The sequence below is a fragment of the Vicia villosa genome, unplaced genomic scaffold (assembly GCF_029867415.1).
Source record: "Vicia villosa cultivar HV-30 ecotype Madison, WI unplaced genomic scaffold, Vvil1.0 ctg.001210F_1_1, whole genome shotgun sequence".
Taxonomy (NCBI): Eukaryota; Viridiplantae; Streptophyta; class Magnoliopsida; order Fabales; family Fabaceae; genus Vicia; species Vicia villosa.
The window spans coordinates 118,161-144,679 of record NW_026705536.1 but is presented as its reverse complement, the minus strand read 5'-3'; the positions used below and the strand labels follow the sequence as shown (position 1 = coordinate 144,679).

At 35.5% G+C, this 26,519-nt stretch overlaps 2 protein-coding genes across 12 annotated transcripts in view; both read right to left on the bottom strand.

Annotated features, from left to right (window-relative positions):
• Window positions 1–353, bottom strand: part of LOC131634025 (uncharacterized) — a 28,531-nt gene extending 28,178 nt beyond the window's left edge. For all 10 annotated transcript variants that reach the window (XM_058904702.1, XM_058904703.1, XM_058904699.1 and 7 more), the window contains exon 1: window positions 134–353. The gene's annotated coding sequence lies outside the window, so the exon portion shown is untranslated. The remainder of the gene's footprint in view (window positions 1–133) is intronic.
• Window positions 354–1,446: 1,093 nt separating this feature from the next.
• Window positions 1,447–5,696, bottom strand: LOC131634019 (uncharacterized). Of its 2 annotated transcripts, XM_058904686.1 has the most exons (4): window positions 5,442–5,696; window positions 4,657–4,912; window positions 4,474–4,575; window positions 1,448–3,166 (listed from the first exon to the last, which is right to left on the bottom strand). In XM_058904686.1, the coding sequence occupies exons 2-4, from the start codon at window positions 4,885–4,887 to the stop codon at window positions 3,071–3,073; spliced, it is 429 nt and encodes a 142-aa protein (XP_058760669.1). In that variant the 5' UTR covers window positions 4,888–4,912; window positions 5,442–5,696; the 3' UTR covers window positions 1,448–3,070. The 2 variants fall into 2 exon arrangements, with proteins under 2 accessions (XP_058760670.1, XP_058760669.1); XM_058904687.1 differs by lacking the exon at window positions 5,442–5,696 and having other exon boundaries at window positions 1,447–3,166; window positions 4,657–5,432.
• Between the last annotated feature and the right edge of the window lie 20,823 nt (window positions 5,697–26,519).

Sequence of the window (26,519 nt, the reverse complement as noted above, 5' to 3'; positions counted from 1 at the left end):
TGTTAGTGAATGTGTCAATATGAAAAAGAAAATCAGCCTTTAAGAACAAACTAAAGATCACCGGAAATTGTGGATCAATTTCATGTAAATAAAACATTGGAAGAGAAAGAATAGAGCATAGATGAAAGATTACCTTTACATGAAAATAAATGAAGGAGTAAATTATGCAGAGAAGTAAGTGGGAGAGCTTTTAGATCTAGAATCTATTCTTGGGTTTATTTGGTTGTGTTGCTTCCTTCGGTTACTCACTCACACGATTTAATATGTGGTTGGTGGGAGTGTTGTACAACTAGCTTCTATGGTCGAGTTTAATTGTGTTTCCTTGCTTATCTCACTCATTCACTTTAATATTAAAAACCTACATTTAATATTTTGGGACAATGTTGCAATTATATAACAGTAGTGCCAATACTATTAATACAATAAAGTGTACATATGGACCATTCAATACTTGAAACTAAGTAGGATAGATAAGAATTTGCTTTTTATTTTATTTATGTTGTTTCGATGCATTTCATGCTTCCAAACTAATACATAAATGTCACTGTTTTTTCTATTTAATAACAAACTTTAAAAAAGTATTTTGATATTTTTAAATGGATACAAAATATATTAAAATAAATTATTAATCTATTTGTTATATTTAAAAATAAGCTAATATTGTTCATTAGATTGTATTTTAGAATGATTACCTTTAAATTTATTATTTATCTTTTTAAAAAAATTAAATCAAATTGAAAATAAATTTAAAACTTGAATTGACCCAAAAATTTAATTAATTAAAGATTATAAGTTTGAGAGATTTAATCAAAATAAATTGATCTTCAAACTAAAATTCCAAAATTCTAAAAATAAATTTGAAAAATAAAATTTTAATTTTAATAATAGTAAAACTAATGACTATTTTACAATTATTATTTGAGGTGAAATATTAACAATATCTTTTGAAGTTTCATAGCTAAAATTTAATTATAAATTGACATATATAGTCAATTAATTATTGAAAACTGATCTAACAAACGGGCACTTTCCAGCGAGTATTTCAATTCTGAAAGTTAATAACTATGAGAATTGGTACAAGTAATTGAAAATTTGTTTTCTGTTATCAAGATTTTTAGGATATTGTGAAAGAAGTGGTAGCACCGCTTGCAGAAAAGCAATGGATGAACAAAAAGTTGCACATAAAGAATTGAAGAAGAAGAATTATAGGACTCTCTTTATAATTCATCAATGTGTGAGTCGAGATAATTTTGAAAAGCTTTGTTATGTAGAATATGCAAAAGAAGCTTGGGAGATTTTTGAAAAGTCTTTTGGAGCAACAACCTCAATCAAGTGCCATGGAGAAAATAGTTCTATAATAATATAGCAAGGCCTGAGGAGCATGTTGCTCATTTACTTATGAGATACATGGTTTTTGTGGTAGCTCTTTGCAGGACCCTTTGGGTTTCTTGTACATAAATTCTTCAAATTATCTTTTCAAATCTGTTGTCTCAACTATAGTTTTATCTACACGAGCATTAGCTTATGTAGCCTCTTCATGCTTTAGAAGCCTCGGCTTTAGCCGTCTCAATGGTTTGGCTATCCGCTTCTCTAGTCGGGTTTGAAACGGACATTTATGTCAAGTAAGACACTTCATATTGTACGTTAACCACCATTCGGGCAGTTCCGTAACACCGGCCTCGTGACTTACCGCCGACAACTTCTTTTCATAATTGTAGCTTTTCTGACTCATCAACATTATTATCATTTTGTGTGGCTTGTATCAAACGATTCACATAATCTTCCTGTACAACACAAGTTACTAATCAATACAAACATGTCATGCTACAAGTTTGCATATATAATCAATCCACAAGCCATAGTTCAAATAAACCATCCATTTACCTAAGGCTGCTATAACATGAACTAATTCCTAATTCCTAATTCAAACATTACATCAACCAAAGTTGCATTCATAACTCTAAACAACTCACTAGAGGACCACTCATATTCAAATAACACATACAACCATGCCAATTCAAAGTTCTTCCACTACAAAAAAACTCAAGTTTGTCAGGTGAAAACCACCCCGCAAATGCAAATATCACCTTGCAACGCAACTGTTGCGAGGTGATACGCTCACCTTGCAAAAACATTAGTCGCAACTTTTTGCAAGGGGATTCGCACCCTGCAACTTTTCCAGGTGTTTTTCACCCCGCAACGTTTCCAGCTTTGAAGCACCCAGCAAACACGCTTTCCAAGAATTACAGACAACTTCGTTCCATGCGACACAGTTGATTCAGCGCAGGTGACACAGTTGGTTCAAAGCAGGAGTAACAGTATGTTAGGTGGCTTACGGGGTGAGTTTCACCTAGCAATATTTGAATATTCAAAAACTTGTAAGGTGAAATTCACCTGACAAATATTTTGAGATACCATGTTAAATAAACAACACAAATAGTAACGTATATAATAAGAAATATATATTAATATATTATTCTAAATATTAAAATTAATATTTAGAATAATATAAATATAATAAATAATTTAAATTCAAAAAAAATTAAAAATACTAAATTTATAATTAATTCTAAATATTTAAATTCATACTTATATAACGAAATTCATAATTAATCAAAAATATTTAAATTCAAAATAATATTCACTCGGGATCTACCACTCCTTGGTTACCAATTGCTCCAAATCCACCACCACCATATTGTTGTTGAAATAATTGTTGCATTTGTTGTTGCATTTACTGTTGTATTTGTTGCATTTGTTGTTGCATTTACTTGTCGAATTTGTTGTTGTGTAAGCATTATTTGCTCTTGTGAAAGTCTCAATGCTTCCTCCAACTCCATTTGTTTTTTCTCAATGTTTCATTTTCGCGTGCTGCTTCACTCTGAGCTAGTTGTCTATTTGTTTTAGTTATTTCAGGGGTTAATGTCGGAGGACGTGAAGACCCTTCCCCGTATGCAATTCTCCTAAATAAAGAAAACATATCCCCTTTTTTGTAGTTGCCAGCTAAAGGTCCACTAGCATAAAATTTTCCATTTTTATTCCTTCCCTTACTTACTTTCAACCACAAATATTAATCAATAGCTGGATCAAGAGGATGTCGCCCTTGTGGACCACCTAACTCAGGATGTTTAGCTAAAATCTCTACCTTCAACCTTTGGTACTCCGCCTACACATACGTAAATAAATTAAATGAAATAATAGAGTTTAGACAATTTATTTAAATAAAAAATATAGGTGAAGGCAATTAAATGAAATAAAAAGTTTAGGCAATTTTTATAAAAACATTGAATCAAAATTTTTATAAAAACATTGGATCAAAAGTCATTAATGGAAGGGTGCTCTACATATACGTTGGGAGTCTATGGTGTCAGTAAAAACAAAAAGTAACTTATATAAAAAATAATTCATAATTTTATCTCCTAATTTGATAGTGATAATTTATTTATCCATATTTTATTCAACTGCTAATTTATTTAGCCATATTTAATTCAACTTAATACCTCTTAAATTAATATTTAAAAAAACACTTATGATTTGGAATAATAACAATACATTGTAATAACAAAACAAGCCAAAGATACAACACAAGCAAACACAGAACTGCATTCACTGATACAAAGAGACTAGCCATAAACTCCACATGCAGCCCCTACACCAACCACTATAACAGAATAACAACCAGATATAATGATAAAGGGGAAAAAAGCAGCACAAAACGGACGATAAAAACGGACAGATAATAGGAACTCGGGTACAGACAATAAACGGACGGTAAAAACGAAAAATCAAGTTTATAGATAAAAACGGTTGCAAGTTAATGCGTGGTTTTTTTCATCTCATTTATAATAGAGTAATTATTAATTAATACTATTAATTATTCTTCAAATGTGAAAAACAAAAAATTTACATCATTAGGATAGACAAACACTAAAGCAAATAATTAAAATGTCTTCATTTCTAAAATTGAATTTATGATATATATATTTTGTCAAACTATTTCGAATTTTTGAATACCTATCATTTGAAAATTTATGGTATTAACTTTAATTTATTCTAACTAAATGTTATAAGAGTTTGATCAACAATGAATTTATGTTATAAGAATTTTTGGAAACCTTAAATTATCTGAGTTCTCCTTAGCTTGTTATGAACACTAAAAGAGTCATACAAAAAGAAAACAACTATTAACACAATACATATGCTACACATTTTCATTTAAAGTACTTTGCATATATAAGAGTTGATACATAGAAATGAACTATGTTTATTTTTATTAACAAAATATAAGGACTTTGTGCATCTGTTAAAATTTAAGACTTGTATAATGGTATAAATCACAATAAGAGGAGTTGGGCAGCGTATATATAGTTTTTAATGAAACCCTAAGAATAATTGTTTTTATTTCTAATGAGAAGTAAAATTAACCAGAGATCAAAATTAAAACAAAGAGAAGAAATACTAATATCATCTTACTTGAGTATCTCTAGCACGGTCGTCGCAATACTCTCCATCTCTTTCCCGATAAGTCCTCTCCTGAAGCTCTTGCATTAGTGGAGTTCTTATCTTAGCCACAACCTAATACACATAAAACTCCAATAAAAATATAACACAATTAAGAATATAATTTAAAAAAGTAGTGACATGAAAGTATATTACCAATCGATCAGCATGATCAACAATACTAATGCTTTCGGTTCTATGATTAGCGGCTTGCCTTTCTGATGCTCTACGCTGCTTTGCTTTTTCAGATTTTTTCTTTAAACACATTTTCGTCCATCCATGGAGGCTTGATCCCTCTTTCTTCATATCCAAGTCTAGCAAGCCTAAGCATGTCTGAAAGTCGTGCTGATGCTCTTTTCCTAAAATTAATCTCAACCAGCTCATCATCTAGTGTGTACCATACACACTTCTCCTACAATATAGAAATTTAAACAAGATGGTTAGAAATTAAAAAATTAATTTCTTAAAGAATACGAACATCTCACTTCTCCCTCTGTCCGACAACATTCTTGATCAAATGTCCTGGTAACAAACAATTTAACTCCTTCCTCAAAATGTGGTTTAAGTCCAACTTAGCAATGATCATGAAATAAAATCAAGAGTGCAAAAACACCACTAAAAGTACAATAAGTGATACTCTAAAATAAAACCAAATTTGTGATTTTCAATTATATAAATGAAATGTAGATGCTGCTTGTGTTACATTTTTCTCCTAAAGATAGATTTTACCAACCAAGAAGATTTAGTAACTTGTAAAAAAATAAATCCCTAGGATGTGTCGGTAAATTAAACATAAACTGTTCACGGGTAAGCTTAAGAAGCCAAAAGAGTGTTGAAGTAATTTCTACAGTATAAAATATTGTTATATGATAGATATATAGAGTATAACATTACAAGGTAAAATAAAATTAAAAATCTTTGCTATACTATAGACAGCATACCTTATATGTTTAATCAAGGAAATCATAGTTGGTATAATTGGAAATGATTGAGTGTGGTCAAAATAATCACATGCCATCCTCTTACAAGTTTCTACCGCCTGAAATCTTCAACACATGTTAGTGAATGTGTCGATAATGAAAAAGAAAACCAGTCTTTATATATGAAGGTGAAAGAGAAGAGCATATATTAAAGTTTACCTTTATATATATATATATATATATATATATATATATATATATATATATATATATATATATATATATATATATATATATATATATATATATATATATGAAGGAGTGAATTATGCAGAAAAGCAAGTGGGAGAGCTTAGATCTAGAATCAATTCTTTGGCTTCCTTAGATCACTCATGCACTCACATTATTTATATGTGGTTGGTGAGTGTATTGTATTTATTTTGACACAAGTGGTAGGTGAGGGTGTATTATCTTTTGGAATAGTGAGAGATATGGCAGACAGCCATATGTTACGTGATTCTCATTACTAGTGCCATTTATTAAAGGATAAAGCTAACATGTGCCTTTGGGGCACATGTTAAGAAACCTAAATATAGAAAATTTGTATTGAAAAACGTAATAAACACATTAATTATAAACTTTTTATAAAAACAATGCACAATATCTTAGAAAAAATTTCTACATTTAGCTCTTAACATGTGCCCTTAGGGCACATGTTAGCATGACCCTTTATTAAAAGCTTCACTTCTTTTCCGATGAAGTGCATACACACATTTGCACAATAAATATGTATTTATTAAATCGGTCTAATAGAATCATTCAGTCTCTAAAAAATAATACGGCACCTACAAAATTTTAAAATATCATAATTTTACCTGTTCACTCTTTAAATTCAAATTCTAAACATATTCATCACAAACAACAAAATAGTATAAAATACAAATTTAAATAAACTTTGAACAAGTTCTAATTGAAAACATGGAAAAAATTCTAAATAAGTTTTGAATAAAGTCTTCTTATATTTTCATTTTATTTTATTTTTGGAAAAATATCAAAACGGCGTCATTTTGTCCGAGTAAAAAATGTTAGAACAAAACTTTATTCTCCATATAATCTCTAATTTTGATGATAACAATACATATATTTTTTATGTAACAATTTTGTATTCTAGTGGTTTCTTGAGTGTGGAGATTTTATATTTTATTTGATTCTGGAAAGTTATCTGGAAAAATCATTAGCATCAAATTGTCACGCCTCAGAAGAACTATTGCATCTACTTCTAAAGAAACATCAGGAGTTCTGAAAATGTTTAATGTTCGCTAGAAAATGATCTCCATGTGTTTCTCAAATAAGTTGTTACTTCTAGATCAAATAAGCTTTTGCTTACGGCTCAAAAATCAAGAATTGATTCTCAGATAAGCTTTTGCTTTTAGCTCGATAGACAAGGTTTTGACTCTGATACTAATGGACCAGTCATCTAATGTGATCTCTTCTGCACCATCATTACTTTAGATCAAAAGTATATCATTAGAAGATAAAGATCAGAAACTTGTACAAGAAGAAAATAGTACAATCGTACAATACCCATCCCACTATGGTGAAAACACATATACGACCAAAAAGAATTTGTGTCCTCCTATTTCCCACGATCTCATGGTGCCGTTATGTCAGCTGGCAATGATAGTGACATTTTGTCCTTCTCAAAGGTCTACTTTTTGAGCCTACATAAAGGATCAATGTTTCATTGAAAAACTAGTGATTGAAGAAGAATTGCAAGAGAACTATAAAGAAACAAATTGAGAGTTACTGTGTAAAAAATTCACGTAGAAAAGTTCATCCAAGAGAAACTAAAAAACACAAAGAGTTATTGCTCATTATTTGTGCGTAAACATTTATTCTAAAACTTTGTTTCATTTGCTTATCAAGAAGCATTATTTGAAACACTTTCTATTGTAAATATTTTGAGATTTGTTTTTCCTCAAGTGACTCGGTGTTAGTATGCATACTTGAGAAGGCTAATCTATTTTTTCAAACTCTTAGACGTATATTTGTAATCTTTCAAGATTAGTGGATTAAGTCCTTTTTGAAGTCTTTCGAAAAGATCATGAGAAGTCTTTCCAAAAGATGGAGACCTTTGGTTACTGCATTAAAACTATCTAAGGATTCAGATAAGAAAGCTATCTAAGGATCCAGATAAGAAAGCTATCTAAGATCATCAGAAGTCTTTCCAAATCTATTGCTCTAAGATCCAGATAAGAAAGAACCAAGTCATAAATGAACAAAGCCTTCCAAGATAAAGAAGTAGAAAATTCTGACAATGAAGTTTCTCATGACGAAGATGAATTGTCCATTCTGTCCAAAAGAGTCAAGCAACTCTAGAAGAAAAGACAACAACTTTCGAGGATCTAGAAACATAGGAGATCGTCCAAAAACATTTGTAAAAGGAATAGCAAGTAAGGAAGTAACGTACTACGAGTGCAAGGAGCCTAGACACTACAAAAATGAATGTCCAATGCTTAAGAAGAAAGCACCAAAAAAGAAAGTTTCAGAAAAAAGTGGTTTCAATGGCAAGAATAAAGGTCTTGTAACAACATGGGATGACTCTGACTCTGAAGTATCAGAACTTTCTCTGAACTTTCTCGTGCTGAGTTAGAGTTATGTCTTTCTAAATCTCAGAATAGTTATCAGAAACTTCAACAAAATTTCAAGAACCTATAGAAAGTTCTTGAATATGAAATTAAAGAGTATGGTTAGCTAGAGAAAGAAATTTCTGAGCAAAAAGGAAACAATTTTATTTTACAAAAAGAGAATGCTTTTCTAAACAAAAAATGCTTAAAACTTGAAGAAACTCTTTCTAAAGCTCCTCTATCTTCTGAAACCAACTTATACAAATACGATAAGGCATTTCAGAAACTCTTAAACAATAGTATGGATATAAGATAAATGACTTCTATGATCTATGGCGTCAGTCATAATGGAAAGAGAGGAATTGGTTATGTTACTGATAATGATAATCAGACTCCACTTCAAGAAAACCAACCTATATCTCCATTATCTTATCACTACACACCAGCACAGATACAAAAGTTTAATGTTGAACGAAAACCCATGTATATTAGAAACTCTGGGATAACTAGTTTAAAATGACCCAAAATATTGGGTACCAAATGATAAAATAGTGTATGTTGCAGTTATCTTATGCAGCAGAGTTAAAACACCAGTCATGGTACCAGGACTCTGGATGCTCGCGTTATTTTGTTTCATCCCTATTTGAAAGAATGTACTCCCCATCCCCGAGGTGTTGTAATTAATTTTATCCCTTTCCTTTATTTTCTTGTTTGTTTATATCTCGTCATTTGCATGCTAATAAAATCAATCATCTCCCGCATTCTTGGTATATATACCGAGCCCCAAAACCAAATCCATGTAAGTCGATTACTTTGTGTATCTCATTCAACCACCCTAAAGCATACTTGGTTCATATACCAAGCCTTGCCCCACTATATTGTAAGTTGATCGCCTTGCGCGTTACCATCGACCTATTCAATTCTTAATTAAATCTTTTTTCTAATGATTTCTCGATCCAATGCCGAGTTTCTTTTCAAAAATCTATTTTTTCTTAGTCAAATAGAGGATAGGGAAGTTCAGTTCCTATCTCCTCTTTAACTAATTGAACAAGAGTCTTTTTGACTTAACTATTCAAATGGTTACAATTTGATTAAATTAATTTTAAATAAATCGAGGATAGCTTGACTCAATAAATGACAAAAATGAGAAAGCGGGAAGTTCAGTTCCTAGCTCTCTCATGAATATTTGATGCTCATCTGTCTGTAACACGTCAAAACTAAACTCGTCTCATTTCTTTTCAACACAAGAGTTAGATAGGAAAAATGGAATTTCCGCTCTAATCTTTCCCTAAGTGTTGAATATATGGGTTGTCAGGACTCAAATATTTGACACTCATGCTCTATAAAATGAACTTAAAACTCACCTCTTTTCTTTTTTTCTCTTTTTTAACAAAAGAGTTAGATGGGAAATATGGAAGTTCAGTTCTAATCTCTCCCTAAGTGTTGAATATATGGGTTGTCAAGACTCAAGTATTCGCCACTCATGCTCTATAAAATCATCTTAAAACTCACCTCATTTCTTTTTTTTAAAAAAGGAGTTAAATAAGAAATATGGAAGTTCATTTCTAATCTTTCCCTAAGTGTTGAATATATGAGTTGTTAGTACTCAAGTATTCAACACTCATACTCCACAAAATTAACCAACAAACTCATTGTTTTCACCCCGAACTACGAATACTCTGACTTTCCCATTGCGCGAGGGAATACGTAGGCACAACATGCGAAGTCTTGGAGAGCACAATATTAAAAAATAAAAACCATTCCCCTTACATACCCTTCCCCTTACTCATTCGCAAAGCTAACTAAATGGGTCCCATCGAGTACGATGGATGTGAGGGGTGCTAATACCTTCCCCTTACATAACCGACTCCCGAACCCTAATTTGATTGCAATTATCATATAATCCATTTATTTCTCCTGTGGGTTTTATTCGATACTTTCCTTTCCTTTTGGAATAAATAATGATCGATGGCGACTCTGTTGTATTCCGAAAGCGACACATTTTAGCGTCGGTTTTGATAAACGCTATAACCTATAACTGTATGGTGTAGCATCGCTAATATACGACGCTAGTTATTTTGTTTTTATTTTGTTTTGTTTTTTTTTAATTTAAACCTGTTTAAACCTAAATTTATTTGGTACATGAAATTTTCCAAAATCTCTTTATAATTTCAAAATATTCATTGATACATTTTTATCACATTAAAATTTCAGCAAAGAATAACAAACTTGTGTATATCCACAATATTGCTACATTAATTTAGAAGTCAAAGTTACATCAAAATATTGACACAGTACACCAAAAGAATGGATACCTAGGAAGAGCAACAAAAATAAACACTAGTGGTTGACATACCTCTTGATCTTATAAAGACTAAACATATGGAAGATGAGGTTGAGGAGTGCACTAAGGTAAGTGCTAATAGGAGAGACAAATGCAAAGAGGTTGTGAGTGAAGACATGTCGTCTCAAATTCAATGTCAAAATGGTTTAGACTACTAAGGATTCTGAATGATCTTCTAGTGTTTTAAAAAAAATTCCCATGATTCTTTCATGGAATGTAAGGGGGCTCAATAAATGGCAAAGACAAAAGAGGTTAGCTCTCGTTTCTTAAGTTTTAAACATATGATTGTTATGATTATTGAAACTAGAGTAAGGAAGGAAATGACAAATCATGTTAGAGATAGATTAAAGCTCAAGGGGTTGAACATGGACACTTGTTTGGTACATGCATTTGTTCATACCACAAGTACTTATTTGGTACACGCATTTGTTCACAAAATGCAATAAAATATAGATTAAAAAAATAAATAGCTTAAGAAAAATAGTTAAATTCAATTTAAAAATAGATACAAGTAGAAGATAAAATGTAAATGGAAATTTAGAAACATGGGATAATTATTTGCGATCTATTTTGACAAAAATATGTGATTCTCTATAGTGAAACTAAGTTTATAACCAAGTTGGAGATTGCATTCTCTCTTGAATTAATTCCAAGTAGATTCAAGATAGATGTAAGTTTTGTGTCCATTATTTAAAACACAAATGATATTGCAAGTGTGACAAATGTCATAATCTTCCTTATTCTTCACATCTATACTAGTTATATCCTTTTCATGGAAACAATAGTCAAATACTATCTTTGGAATGTACTAGAAAAAATAGTAAATAAATAAATAGTAAATATATTTTGTTCATCTAAGACACTTTGTAATAATTTTATTAAGATATCATTTGATAGTCCTTTTAGAGTCGAGTGGATCTATAAGATAGGAGAATCCATTGAGATTATTAACTCACCCTGTTATATTGTTGAATTTTCAAATAACTCAAGACGTGATGAAGGCAGAGGTAAAGTCGTACGAAGATGTTTTGAAGATTTCGATGTTTCGAGATAGTTTTTGATGTATATATCTTAGTGTTTTGTTAGGCACTCATGTATACCATCTTCCATATGATGTATTTTGAATATCTTAGACATGTATATAAATGATGTAGTTAAACACTAATGGTATATCAATACCAATTAACACTTGTATGCTATTATTCTAGATTTATATTATACGCGGTTTACATTCACAAATGTAAAATTGTGATAGTTCAAATCGTCACATATTTTTTCAAAATACCTAACATAATATATTCTGTAACAGTTTATAGAGATACTAATTATTTATTTTTTTATAGTTTTAGCAACAGTTTAAACTATTATTAATTAATGTTTATTATAAATAAATAATTTTTATTATTCTCATTTTTTATTTTTGGTAATCTTTTTTAATCTTTTTTTGTTAAATTTTTATTTTTTGTAATAATTTTAATTTTTTTCTTTAACTTATTATATTTATTTGTAATAGTATTTTTTATCTTTTTTCTATAACTTTTTATTTTACTTTTAAACAATGATAAACTGACATAAATATGTTCAGAAATATCTATAACTTTCTAATAAAATGAAAGTACAAATATATACTATCATAATAAGCATACAAGTTACATATCATATAATACAATAAATCGAAAGCATATTAAATTCTAATTTTATCTTATTACATAGTACATAGGAAAGTCATACTATAATTAGATTATAGCAAAGTTTAATTAATCATTTGTTATGTTTGATTTTTTTAATTTGGTAGCTAGACTCAGATGAAGATCTACCATCTTCGAATGATTCTAAGTATGATCCCGGAAAAAAATATGTATTAAAATAATATACATGTCTTTTACTAATTTTGCATTTGCATTAAGAGTGCAATTTCCTTTTTCGTAGCCTATTTCTTTTATTTAATAATGCAATTTCGCTCCATCAATTTATCAAATTTTTTTATTTTGTTCTTTAAGTGCATCAATATCTTCTTGCATTTCTTTTATTCTTTCATTTGTTTCAGAAGAAGATGTCGATCCCATAAGCCTATTAATTTAAGATGGTAGTATTTCAAGTTTCGTACAACGAACATATTCAGAATGTTCCTTCGAAAGACTTTCTCAATACTTTATTTTCAAACAGAGAGTTCTGATATACAGCTTGTAATTATTTTGCACATGCAAATGAGAGTTCTGATATATAGTGTAATGAGAAATCCACCTCAGCAGAAAGGACAGGTGGAAAAGAATGAGAATAAGACAAATGCTGCTAGGCAGCCACAAAATCCGGAAGTGGGGAGAGGAATGAGGACGCGTCGTCCTTCTTGCAAGCTGCAAGGGTTCACCCATTAACCCTAGTATTTATAGTATTGGGATTGAGACTGAGGGTGTGAATGATTTGTCTGAGAATATTCTTCTCTCTTCTTCCTCACACTGAGATTTCTCTCCTTATCATTCCATTGCTTGTAATCATTTGATTCCTTCTAAGTTATACACTGGAAGTTGAATCTTGATATTAATAAAACAGTACCTTATTCCTCTGCATTTAATATTCTTCCATTACACTGGTGCTTTTCATTACATCATGTCTGATTTCGCTCACTTGAAGGAAATCCAAGAGGAAATCAAGAACGACGTTCAGTCACAGCTTCTCAAGTTTTTCGACGCCATGGATCTCAGAGACCGCGAACAAGCAAAAAGAATCAACTCCTTAGAAACAGACAATGACCAACGCCTTTCCAGAATCGAATCGGCAGTCGAATCTCTTTTGAAGAATGCAGCGGACTCACAACATGATGATAGGAACTCACGACCTCGACCTCCTTTTCAAACCAGAAACGTTAAGCTCGAATTTCCCAGATTCGATGGTTCCCATGCGATTGAATGGATCTTCAAAGCAGAGCAGTTCTTTGAATATTACAACATTCCAGATACGGAGCGCTTGACGATTGCGGCTGTTCATATGGATCAAAAAGTGGTGCCTTGGTATCAAATGATGCAACGTACAAACCCCTTTCAATCATGGCAAATCTTTACCCGTGCTGTGGAGGTAGATTTTGGCCCTTCTTGCTATGAATGTCCTCGTGCTACGTTATTTAAGCTGACACAAAAAGCTACGGTTGCTGAGTATTACCTGGAATTTACATCTTTGGCAAATCGCGTTTATGGTGTTAGTACTGAAGCATTACTTGACTGTTTTGTTAGTGGCTTACAACAGGAATTGCAAAGAGAAGTTTTAGCTCAAACACCAACTTGCATTCAAAGAGCCGTTGCTTTGGCCAAACTTTTTGAAGAAAAATGCAAACCTGTTCCCAAACACCAACTCAACAACTCAAATACCAAACTTAACACATTTCAAAACCCAAACCCTAACAGAACCACTACACCTCCCTTTTTACCTACTCCAAATGCCAAACCCTCGAGTTTCCAGCCTAAAAACCAAAATGTCAAAAGAATGAGTTCTGCTGAGATGCAAATTAGAAGGGAGAAAGGGTTATGCTATACTTGTGATGAGAAGTGGTCATTTAGCCATAAATGCCCTAATAAAACTATGATGATATTACAAGTAGAAGTGCTGCAAGTGACTCTGAAGAAGGCAGCGACACCCAACTGACTGCAGTGGAGGATAAACAATTAGAATTGCATTTGTCTTTTAATGCCTTGAAAGGAGCAACAGGTATTGGAACTATTAAGTTTACAGGACATATTGGTAATCTACCTATTCAAATCTTAGTGGATGGGGGTAGCTCAGACAATTTTCTCCAACCTCGAATTGCCCAATTCTTGAAAATGGAGATAGCTCCTGCACCTTTCTTTAAAGTTTTGGTAGGTAATGGTAATTCCCTAAGTCCAGAGGGGTCTATTCCTGAACTGTGTGTAGCTGTCCAAAATCATGACATCAAGATTCCTGTGTATTTATTGCCTATTGTGGGAGCGAATTTGATATTAGGAGCCACTTGGCTAGCTACATTGGGGCCACATGTAGCAGACTATCAGTCATTATCCATTAAATTTTTTGATAAAGGTGAGTTTGTGACATTACAAGGAGAAAAAAGTCAGAGCCCACAACAAGCACAGTTACATCACATGAGGAGATTATACCATACTGATGCGATTGAAGCTTGTTTTTCAATTCAGCAAACGGATCATTTCAATGAAACAGACTGTTGGTTAGAGCTACCCCAAACCATGGAACCAGATCTAGTAATTTTCCTGAACAGGTTCAAAGAGGTTATTCAGAAACCTACAGGGTTACCACCTCCATGAGCTTAGAACCATACGATTCCATTGATGCCAGGCAACGGTCCAGTCAAAGTGCGACCTTACAGGTACCCACAGAGCCAGAAAGAACAGATTGAATCCATGATACAAGAGATGCTCACCGAAGGTATTATCCAACCAAGTAGCAGTCCATTTTCTTCACCAATTGTTTTGGTTAAAAAGAAAGAAGGGACTTGGAGGTTTTGTACAGATTATAGAGCTCTCAATGCAATTACTGTGAAAGACTCTTTTCCTATGCCCACTGTGGATGAACTTTTGGATGAGTTATTTGGCGCTAAGTGGTTTTCAAAACTCGATTTGCGATCAGGTTATCATCAAATCTTGGTTGAGCCTAGTGGTCGACACAAAACCGCTTTTAGAACACATCAGGGACATTATGAATGGCTAGTTATGCCTTTTGGCTGAACTAATGCCCCTGCCTCCTTTCAATGTCTCATGAATCAAATATTTCAGCCATTCTTGAGAAAGTCGGTATTGGTTTTTTTTGATGATATACTGGTGTATAGCCCTTCATTTGCTGCTCACATCCAACATTTAGAAACAGTTTTGCAGATTTTACAACAAAATTGTTTGTTTGTTAAACTCTCCAAATGTTCCTTTGGCATGATGGAAGTGGATTATTTAGGCCACACAGTTTCTGGCATAGGCGTGGCTATGGACAAAGACAAGATCCACACGGTTTTACAGTGGCCACAACCTAGTAACGTCAAACAACTCAGAGGGTTCCTTGGATTGACTGGATATTATCGCAGATTCATTAAGGGTTATGCCATAATTGCTTCTCCTCTTACGGACTTGCTGAAGAAAGAGGGTTTCAAGTGGACGACAGTGGCTACTGAGGCTTTTGATAAATTAAAACTTGCTATTACTACTGCGCCTGTTCTGGCTCTACCGCAATTTTCCATACCTTTCACCATTGAGACCGATGCATCGGGTACGGGAGTGGGCGCTTGTTAGCTGAAGATTTCGTTTTGTAGTATTTGTCCTTCGAAGAAGTAGAAAATCGAAGGAAAGATGGTTACTGATAGCCATCCCTTAAAAATAAAAGAATGGCTACTGATGGTCATGCTTCGAGAATAAAGATTTCTAAGTTCGCTATGAAGATAATGAATATTAAAAGCTAGTGAAAAGTATGTATCTTCGAGGACTTAGACAAAATTTATAAATATATTCAAGTATTACTACTTAGCGTGTTTTCGTAGTGTTTTAATACACTGCCACGCGTCGAAGACGGACTCAGGCGGGAAGATTTGAAATTCGAAGACGGTTTCGTAACTGTCCAAGTAACAGATGGCGTCGCTAGAAGTTCTTATGAGAAACGTGGCAGCAGATTAGTGTAGGACCGTTAAGGTCGAAACTAGTATAAATAGGAGTCTTAATGTTAGGATTCTGTGTGTTCATTTTGTACAAATCACTCACATATTTACTCAAGTATCAAGCGTTAAGAGAAAGAGTTCGCTGAGAAAATGTACGTATGACACCACCACTTTAATACATGTGTATTATCTTTTGTTTTCAAATATCTTCCAGAATTACTGCATTTCGTTTACTTCTTGCCATTTACATTTCTGTATCTTTACTTTAATGTCATTTACTTTCGAATTACTTTCATGTTATTTACTTTCAAAGTCTTTAACGTTTCTGCAGTTTAAGATTCTTTATGTTTAAGATTCGTTACGGCCAGTGCAGGGGGTGATCGAGATCCCCCACAAGGTTCAGGATCAGGAGCGGCAAATTCGACTTCTACTCAAGGAACACGAGATGCAACGGGTCCAAATGGATCGAGACCTGCAGATAATTCCCAGGCTTTGCCTGAAAATAATACAGGGCCTTCAGGGACTATTCCAGTTTCAGTGTCGACAACCGCACCCTCATCCACAAGCGCAGAGGACGTATTGTTTTCCTCGACAAATGCTGCAAATAATTTGTCTGGTCAAGGCACGAATTCTGCTTTCGAATGGAGACCAAATAGTTCATATGGAATGCCATACCCATATGGAACAGGCATACGAGGGGCAGGATCTATATATGCCCCAACTAACAATGCGATATTTTCACCGAATGTTAGTTCAGTGGGTCGAAGTGCACATAACACTAGTTTTTCTACCCAGGTGCCCCACTTTACCACAAATAACCAAGCAGCATTTCGACAAGAAATGGATGCAAGCAACCATGATATGGTAGGGGTTTTGGCCAGAGAATTGACTTCAGTTTTAAGCCCACTAATGGCAAATGTTACTACTACAAATAGAGAAAACATGGAGACTTTCCAAAAGATATCATCTCAAATGAATCGAATTGCGGAATTCATGGGAGTAACACCACCTAAAAGGAAAGACAAACAGCCTTCGAATCAAGAAGAGAGGCCCATTTTGGAACGTGTACAAGATATAGTTCCGTCATCTAGGACAGCCACTAGGGATGTAGGCCCCTCACGAAGAACAGAGATGTTCGAAGGAACTCCAGTAATTAACTTAGAAGCTTCAAATCAAAGAGCCGTCCCCGTTCGACAGGAAACGGAGGAGGAGCGACCCAGATTAAGGATTGTGGGTAGGAACGAACACCCAGATGAGGTTGTTCAAAGAGTCAGAAGAGAAAATCTGGCTACAGAAAATAACTTAACTGCCATGATAGAAAGGGTTATGGCCAATAATGGCCTTAGTACTGGACTTAGACGTCCAAATTATACATCCCCTATATCAGATTATATCATGCAGACAGAATTGCCTAGGGGCACTAAGGTACCCAAATTTACAAAATTTTCAGGCGAAACTAATGAGTCAACGGTGGAACATATTGCTAGATATTTGACAGAAGCAGGAGACTTAGCGGGAAACGAGGATTTAAGGATCAAATATTTCCCTAGTTCGCTGACAAAGAATGCCTTCATTTGGTTTACTACTTTGCCACCAAATTCGATAGATGCATGGGCATACTTGGAAAGGCTTTTCCATGAGCAATTCTACATGGGTCAAACTAAGATAAGTTTGAAAGAATTGGCCAGTGTTAAAAGAAAATTCACAGAAACAATTGATGATTATTTGAATAGGTTCCGTCTGTTGAAATCAAGGTGTTTTACAACAGTCCCAGAGCATGAACTTGTCGAAATGGCTGCAGGTGGTCTAGATTATTCAATAAGAAAGAAACTAGATACCCAATACCTTAGAGACATGGCCCAATTAGCAGACAGGGTTCGACAAGTCGAACGCCTGAAGGCAGAAAAAGTTAGGGCGAATAAAAGTTATAAGAAAGAAAGAGTAGCGTACGTCGAAGCCGAGGACGCTGATGATGAGTCTTTCAATGACTCATATAGCCCTGAAGAAGTCGAAATAGACTTGGCTGAATTGAAAGAAGCGCCACCTTACGCTTGCAAATTGCTAAATCCTGCAAATGGAAAAAACCCAGTAGAAAACGATAAGAATGATAGGTTTCCTAAGAAAACTTATACATTTGACATTACCAAGTGTGATGAAATATTTGATTTATTGGTAAAGGATGGCCAAATGATACTACCTCCAAATTCAAAAATTCCTCCGTTGGAACAATGGAAGAAAAGAGGTTTTTGTAAATATCATGGGTTTTTAGGCCATAAAACTTCTCAATGTTTTCTTTTCAGGGATCTAATTCAAAATGCTCTCAATGATGGAAGGTTGAAGTTTGCTGACAAGACCAAGAGTCATATGAGGGTCGATACCAATCCCCTGAACATTGCTGACGCTAGCCTCTGTGAGGTAGAAGATATCAACATGGTGGAGGCATCTGAAGTTGAAGTTGTGGAAACTAAAGCAATGTTCAATGGAAAGCAGGCTATTGAAAGCCTAAAAGGTGACATAGTCTCCAACACTGTTGTTGAAAGATCTTCCAAGACAGAAATAACTGAAGCATCGAAGGAAGAAAACAGTGAGGCCACTGAAGACCTCAGGATGAAACTCCAGAAAATCCAGATCTCTGAAGTTCCTCCAGCAGCGGTTAACATGGTCAGCGCCAGACGACCAGTGTCTGAATTTGGCGAACTAGAGACATGGCTGACGAGGCAAAATGGGGGCATCGAAGTTCCTCCAAGAACCGAAAGCCTCAAAGAATATCTCTGGAATTGCCACGAGAGAAATGGTGGTAAGCAATGGATGTGTCCAAGGTGTTCGATCATGCTAAATCGAAGGGTCGAAGCCAACTTCGAAAGGGTTCGACGCGAAAGATGGGAACACCCAGGAAGAGAGCCAAATCCCCTACTACAACTGTACCCAAAGATGGAGGAAAGCTTGGTAGGATTTTTGGTCAGATGCCATAAAGAAAACACTGAAGTTGCTCTGTGCCCAAGATGTGGGGCAGTCTATGATGAAATGCTAGCACGATCATTCGAACGTGTGTACTGCTACATGAGTCGAGAAACTCAGGGGTTGCGTCCTAACATGTACGGTTTCGACATATGGACTCCAACAAAGAGGCCTGATAGCCCACACCCCAGAGCTCGAAGGGTAACTTTCAAAATCCCTGCAGATGCGCCAAGGGATAGGTGGGTGCAAGCTGATGCAAGAACCAACAAATGGCGAAGTTGGGACCAAGGTGGTAGAACTGCAATGGCATATAGGAAACAATTTCAAAGACCAAATCGAGAGGCGTATCGATTGGAGAATTATAAAGGAAAAAATCCTATGTCTCGGTCCTAGTGGAGAAGGCATCAGAGAATAAAAAAGGCTCAGAAGGAATACAGGCCAAGAGAAGCTGGAGAATCTAGTAGCAACCAAGTCCCATACCAGGGGGCAAAGTCAAACAAACCTCCGGTGGAACGCAGATTATTCGAAGCTGAAAAACTCTTGGATGAAGAAGAAAAGATGCGTTCAAATTCCTGGAAAGAAGAGGATAGAATGACAAATGATTTTGATTCTGATGGAGTGTCATCTATAAACTTGAATTGCAATGTTGTTTCCGTACTCCCTCACGAGTTTAATCAGGAAACTGAAGTGGAAGACTGTGAAGAGGCTGATATCGAAGAAATGACAAAACACAGACCTGTGTGTTACTATGTGCTGAATAATGGTGCAGTAGAAGAACAGAATGCTTTCTTCGAAAGGCCTGATGAGGGTATGCGAAATCATTTGAAGCCACTCTATATCAGGGCTAAGATTGAGAACGTTGGCATTAATAAAGTCCTAGTTGATGGGGGAGCAGCAGTAAACCTAATGCCTCAATACATGCTAAAAAGAATTGGTATGTTCGATACGGATATAAGGCCACATAACATGGTTTTATCTAACTACGAAGGCAAAATAGGACAAACACTGGGAGTCGTTCAGGTCAATTTGACAGTAGGCTCAGTTACCAGGCCAACTATGTTCATGGTTATACCAGCAAAAGCAAACTACAACCTTTTGCTTGGTAGGGAATGGATTCATGGGGTAGCAGCTGTGCCCTCAACAATGCCTCAGAGGGTGACAATTTGGAGAGAAGATGGTATAGTGGAGAATATCGAAGGTGATCAGAGTTACTACATGGCTGAAGTCAACCAAGTGAACAAAACCAACTTCGATAGGAACCTGGCAAACATAGGCCCTTGTCATGCTGCAGAAGAGATGTATACCCCAAATAAAAATGCATTGTACTATTTAACTTTACACCCAAATGGATTCCAATGGGATAGAGAGATCATGGATGGTCCACCAGATACAGCACCATTGGAGAATTATCCGACAGTACGGCCAACAGGCTGGGACGATGACATTAATCATGTCTGAGTCTTCGTTCTTCGAAAAGATTTCGGCCTATGTGGCCGAGAACAAAAGGAAGGCGGCTCTCGAAGCCGAACTATCAAATACAAAGATAGATGCAGTTCTAACCAAAGAAGGAATAACAGAATTGGATATACGTACGAGTTTCGAACTCCCTGAACACACGGCTCCAGACGAAGAGATCATAAGAGAAGAACCAAACCAAAGGTTGGATGCAATATACGACGAGGAACCTTTGGGATTCGAAAAAGACCCAATGGCGTCGAACATAAAGATGTTGGCCCAAGATCCACTTGAAGAAGTAAATCTTGGAGACAATGATCAAAAAAGGATAACATATATCAGCGCGAAACTAGAACCAGAATTGAAAGCAACGGTCATCAAAATGCTGAAAGAAAACAGAGATTGTTTTGCTTGGGACTATGATGAGATGCCTGGTCTAGGAAGGGATTTAGTCGAACTAAAATTACCAATAAAAGAAGGGAAGAAGCCCATAAAGCAAACTCCCAGAAGATTCGCGCCAGAGATTCACTCGAAGATTAAAGCAGAGGTCGAAAGACTCTTACGTTGCAAATTTATCCAAACTACAAGGTATGTTGAGTGGATTGCTAATATAGTACCTGTAATTAAAAAGAATGGCTCATTAAGAGTATGCATAGACTTTCGTGACCTTAATGCAGCTACTCCTAAAGACGAGTATCCCATGCCTGTAGCAGAAATGCTAGTAGACTCAGCCGCAGGTTTTGAGTATTTGAGCATGTTGGATGGATATTCGGGATACAATCAAATTTTTATAGCAGAAGATGATGTATCCAAAACAGCATTTCGTTGCCCAGGGGCAATAGGCACTTACGAATGGGTTGTGATGCCTTTTGGTTTGAAAAACGCTGGGGCAACTTATCAAAGAGCAATGAATTCTATATTTCATGACTTTATAGAAACATTCATGCAAGTGTATATAGATGACATTGTGGTAAAATCTACCTCGGGTATGAGTCATCTCGATCATCTGAGCCAATCATTCGAAAGAATGAGGAAATATGGCTTGAAGATGAACCCTCTTAAATGTGCTTTCTTTGTGCAGGCAGGTGATTTCTTGGGTTTCGTAGTCCACAAAAAAGGGATAGAAATTAACCAGAACAAGACGAAAGCCATTAGGGAAACCAAGTCCCCATCCACGAAGAAAGAACTACAATCATTATTGGGTAAGATAAATTTCTTAAGGAGATTTATCTCTAACTTGAGTGGACGCACGCAGGCTTTCTCCCCTCTACTTCGGCTTAAGCAAGAAAAATTCGAATGGCGTGCTGAACATCAAGAAGCTTTCGATCAGATAAAGCAATACTTGACTTGTCCACCAATTCTGTCTCCCCCAAATGGGAAGAAGCACATGCGCCTATACATTTCAGCGTCAGATAAAACAATAGGCAGCATGCTGGCCCAGGAAGATGAGAATGGCATCGAAAGAGCCATTTATTACTTAAGTAGAGTACTCAATGATGCAGAGACTAGATATACTGATATAGAAAAACTCTGCCTTTGTTTGTATTTCTCCTGTATCAAACTTAAGTATTATATAAAGCCAGTTGATGTTTACGTTTCATCTCATTGTGATGTTATTAAACATATGTTATCTAAGCCAATACTACATAGTCGAATTGGCAAGTGGGCTTTAGCCCTTACTGAATATTCATTAATATTTCAGCCTCTCAAGGCAATGAAAGGTCAGATTGTGTCAGACTTCATTGTCGACCATGCGGTGGTTGAGAATCATCAGCATTATGTGGACTTAAAACCTTGGAAGTTATACTTCGATGGTTCAACGCATAGAGAGGGTACTGGGGTTGGAATGTTGATAATTTCTCCTGATGGAATTCCAACAAAGCTCAAGTTTAAAATCGAAGGTCCATTATGCTCCAACAATGAAGCTGAATACGAAGCATTAATTGCTGGACTTGAGGCTTTGTTAGAATTGGAGGCAACCAGAGTCGAAATTAAAGGAGACTCCGAATTGGTCATCAAACAATTGACAAAGGAGTACAAGTGTATCAAAGAGAATTTGATCATGTATTTTGTCATCGCAAATAGGCTACTCAAGAAATTCGAATATGTGGAATTAAAACACATATCAAGGGTGAATAACCAGGAAGCAAACGACTTGGCACAATTAGCTTCAGGATATAAAGTATCAAAAGAAAAGTTGGAAGAATTGATTGAAGTAAGAGGAAGAGCAATGTTTACTAAACTTTCGCCAAGTGATCTAGAGAACTCACAATTGGGTTATGCCAACAAAGAACAATTCGAAGTACTAAATATAGACTCGTTGGCAGACACAGATTGGAGGAGTCCAATTATTAACTACCTAAAAAACCCTTCGACGGATACAGACAGGAAAATCAAGTATAGAGCATTGTCATATTTTCTGATGGGAAATGAATTGTTCAAGAAAACTCCTGAAGGGGTATTGTTGAAATGCTTGGGTGAAGCAGAAGCATATTTGGCTCTGTCGAACGTACATAGTGGGGCATGTGGTGCACATCAAGCAGGGCACAAAATGAAATGGCTCTTGTTTCGTTATGGGATGTATTGGCCTTCGATGTTAAAGGATTGCATAGAGTTTGCGAAAGGGTGCCAAGAGTGCCAAGAACATGCAGGTATCCAACACGCTCCAGCAAACGAATTAAGTACGATAGTAAAACCATGGCCTTTCAGGGGATGGGCATTAGATTTGATTGGAGAAATTCACCCCAAGTCATCTAAAGGTCAAAGGTACATTTTGGTAGGAATAGACTATTTTACAAAATGGGTTGAAGCAATACCACTGGCAAATGTGGATCAAGAGGCTGTGATTGAGTTTATTCAGAAACACATTATATATAGGTTTGGAATCCCAGAAAGTATAACAACTGATCAGGGATCAGTCTTTACTGGACGAAAAATGCAAGACTTTGCCAGAGAAATAGGTTTCAAGTTATTTACTTCTACACCTTACTACGCTCAAGCAAATGGACAGGTTGAAGCAGCAAACAAAATAATAATTGGCCTTATTAAGAAACATGTGGGAAAGAAACCTAAGAGCTGGCATAAGACTTTAGATCAAGCACTCTGGGCTTGTCGGACATCTCCAAAAGAAGCTACAAATACAACTCCTTTCCAGTTGACGTTTGGACATGATGCAGTACTCCCAATTGAGATATGTTTGCAATCGGTAAGAATACAAAGACAAGCAGACATTCCTCCCAACGTATACTGGGAGTTAATGATGAATGAGTTAGTAGATTTGGACGAAGACAGACTTCGAGCACTGGAAATGATAAAAAGGCAAAAGGAAAGAGTGTCTAGAGCATATAATAAAAAGGTGAAAGGTAAAACTTTTGTTAATAATGACTTAGTCTGGAAAGTTATTTTACCTGTAGATCGAAAGAATCAGGCACTTGGTAAATGGTCCCCACATTGGGAAGGACCCTTTCGAATCTTGAAAGTATTCTCGAACAATGCTTACGAAATTGAAGAATTAGCAGAAGATCGTAGGATCTTAAGAGTAAACGGGAATTATTTGAAGAGATATAAACCAAGTATGTACGAAGTAAAGATTGGAAAAACGTAGATACGCAGGGTACTACGAAAAGCCAAAATGGTCAGGCATGTGCCAAAACATATACGCCACATTGATCAAAATGGCTTTGCGATCAGAATAAATTTTAAATGGAAGGGAAAGAGTCTAAGGAGACACCAAAATATTTTTCATTTAAAGCATAGAAGTACATGCATTACAAAAAGATCCAAAGAACAGGATCTGAGATTACAAAAAAAAAAGAAGGCATAAAAAACCTAAGGTAAAAACTAGCTAGTTGATCCTTTGGTCTAAACCTTCCAAGGACAGCACAGGCGAGGGTTCAGCTTCGAACATATCCCTGGCTCCAGAATCACGCATCCTCCTCACTACACCTTTCTTAAGGAAAATGTAACTGAGGAGTCTCCCGTATGGAAGACAGGTCACACTCTCTTGACGGTCAACACCGATAGAGACAGCTTTAACAAGTCCTTTAAAGATCATTAAAGGAATGTTAATTTTCCTCCCTCGAAGACCACAGAGGATAAACTCCAAGTCTTCAACCATGATGTTGTTTTCATCGATCCGCCGAGGTTGGAAGTTCCCCACGAGCATCTGGTGCCAGATCCTGATGACTTTAGCGCTGAAGCGATCGTTGTCCATAAGAGTTCTCAACATGAGATGAGTAGTCATGCTGAAACTGTTGTCATCAAAAGTTGCCCCAGAATTATTGCATCTTATTAGGTTGGCAATGGTGGTGGGAGTGATGCTAAGGTGAGCATGTCGAATTGCTGAATCAATGGTGGCCCTACCTTCAGGATCTATGCGTAAAGACGCATTCATCCAAAATTCTGCCACCATGTTGGGGTAGATAGTGAAGGATAGAAAAACACTTAGAAAGGGGGGGTTTGAATAAGTGTAGCTTTAAAAAACTTGACAGATAAAAATAAATTGCACAGTTATTTTTATCCTGGTTCGTTGTTAACTAAACTACTCCAGTCCACCCCCGCAGAGATGATTTACCTCAACTGAGGATTTAATCCACTAATCGCACGGATTACAATGGTTTTCCACTTAGTCAGCAACTAAGTCTTCCAGAGTCTTCTGATCACACACTGATCACTCCAGGAACACTGCTTAGATACCCTCTAAGACTTTTCTAGAGTCTACTGATCAACACGATCACTCTAGTAACAACTGCTTAGTTCACTCCTAAGACTTCCTAGAGTATTCTGATCAACCGATCACTCTAGTTCCTTACAACTTAATGTAATTCTAAGAGTATTACAATTGCTTCTTAAAAGCGATAATCACAACTGTGATATTTCTCTTAATCGTTTAAGCTTAATCTCACTAAAATATTACAACAGCAATGTAGTGAGCTTTGATGAAGATGAAGATTCTGAGTTTAGATTTGAACAGCGTTTCAGCAAGTGTTTTTGAATAATCTTGTTCAGGATCGTTAACCTTGCTTCTCATCAGAACTTCATATTTATAGGCGTTGGAGAAGATGACCGTTGAATGCATTTAATGCTTTGCGTGTTCCGTACAGCATCGCATTTAATGTTATACGCTTTTGTCAACTACCTCGAGCCTTGTTCACGCTGTGTCTACTGACGTAGCCTTTAATAGCTTTTAACGTTCCTTTTGTCAGTCAGCGTAGCTTGCCACTTGTACTTTCTTCTGATCTGATGTTTGTGAATACAACGTTTGAATATCATCAGAGTCAAACAGCTTGGTGCATAGCATCTTCTGATCTTCTGACCGTGAAGTGCTTCTGAGCGTGATACCATCTTCTGAGCTTCAGTGCTTCTGATCTCTTGTTCTTCTGATGCTTCCATAGACCCATGTTCTGATTCTGCTTCGACCATCTTCTGATGTCTTGCCAGACCATGTTCTGATGTTGCATGCTGAACCCTTTGAGACAAAGCTTCTGAGCGCTGAATTATGCGTACTCTTTATATATTTCCTGAAAGGGAAATTGCATTGGATTAGAGTACCATATTATCTTAAGCAAAATTCATATTATTGTTATCATCAAAACTAAGATAATTGATCAGAACAAATCTTGTTCTAACAATCTCCCCCTTTTTGATGATGACAAAAACATATATAAATGATATGAATTTGCGATCAGAAAGAACAGACGGCAAAAGACAAATTACACAGTTATAGCATAAGCATATGAATATGTCTCCCCCTGAGATTAACAATCTCCCCCTGAGATAAATAATCTCCCCCTGAAATAAATACTCGAAGAACTTTAATAAAAGACTTCCCTGATTATTTCGGTAGAGACGATCATATAAGCTTTTGTCTTCAGAGAATTCATAGCTTCTGACTTCTGCTTCCATTGGACAGCTTCAGAACTAGAATTTCTTTAGATCCTTAGAACACTCACAGCTTCTGATTCCTGCTTCCATCTAGGACAGCTTCAGAACTTGAATTTCTTTGATCTTCTGAACATTCACAGCTTCTGATTTCTGCTTCCATTCAGGACAGCTTCAGAACTTGAATTTCTTTGATCTTCTGAACATTCACAGCT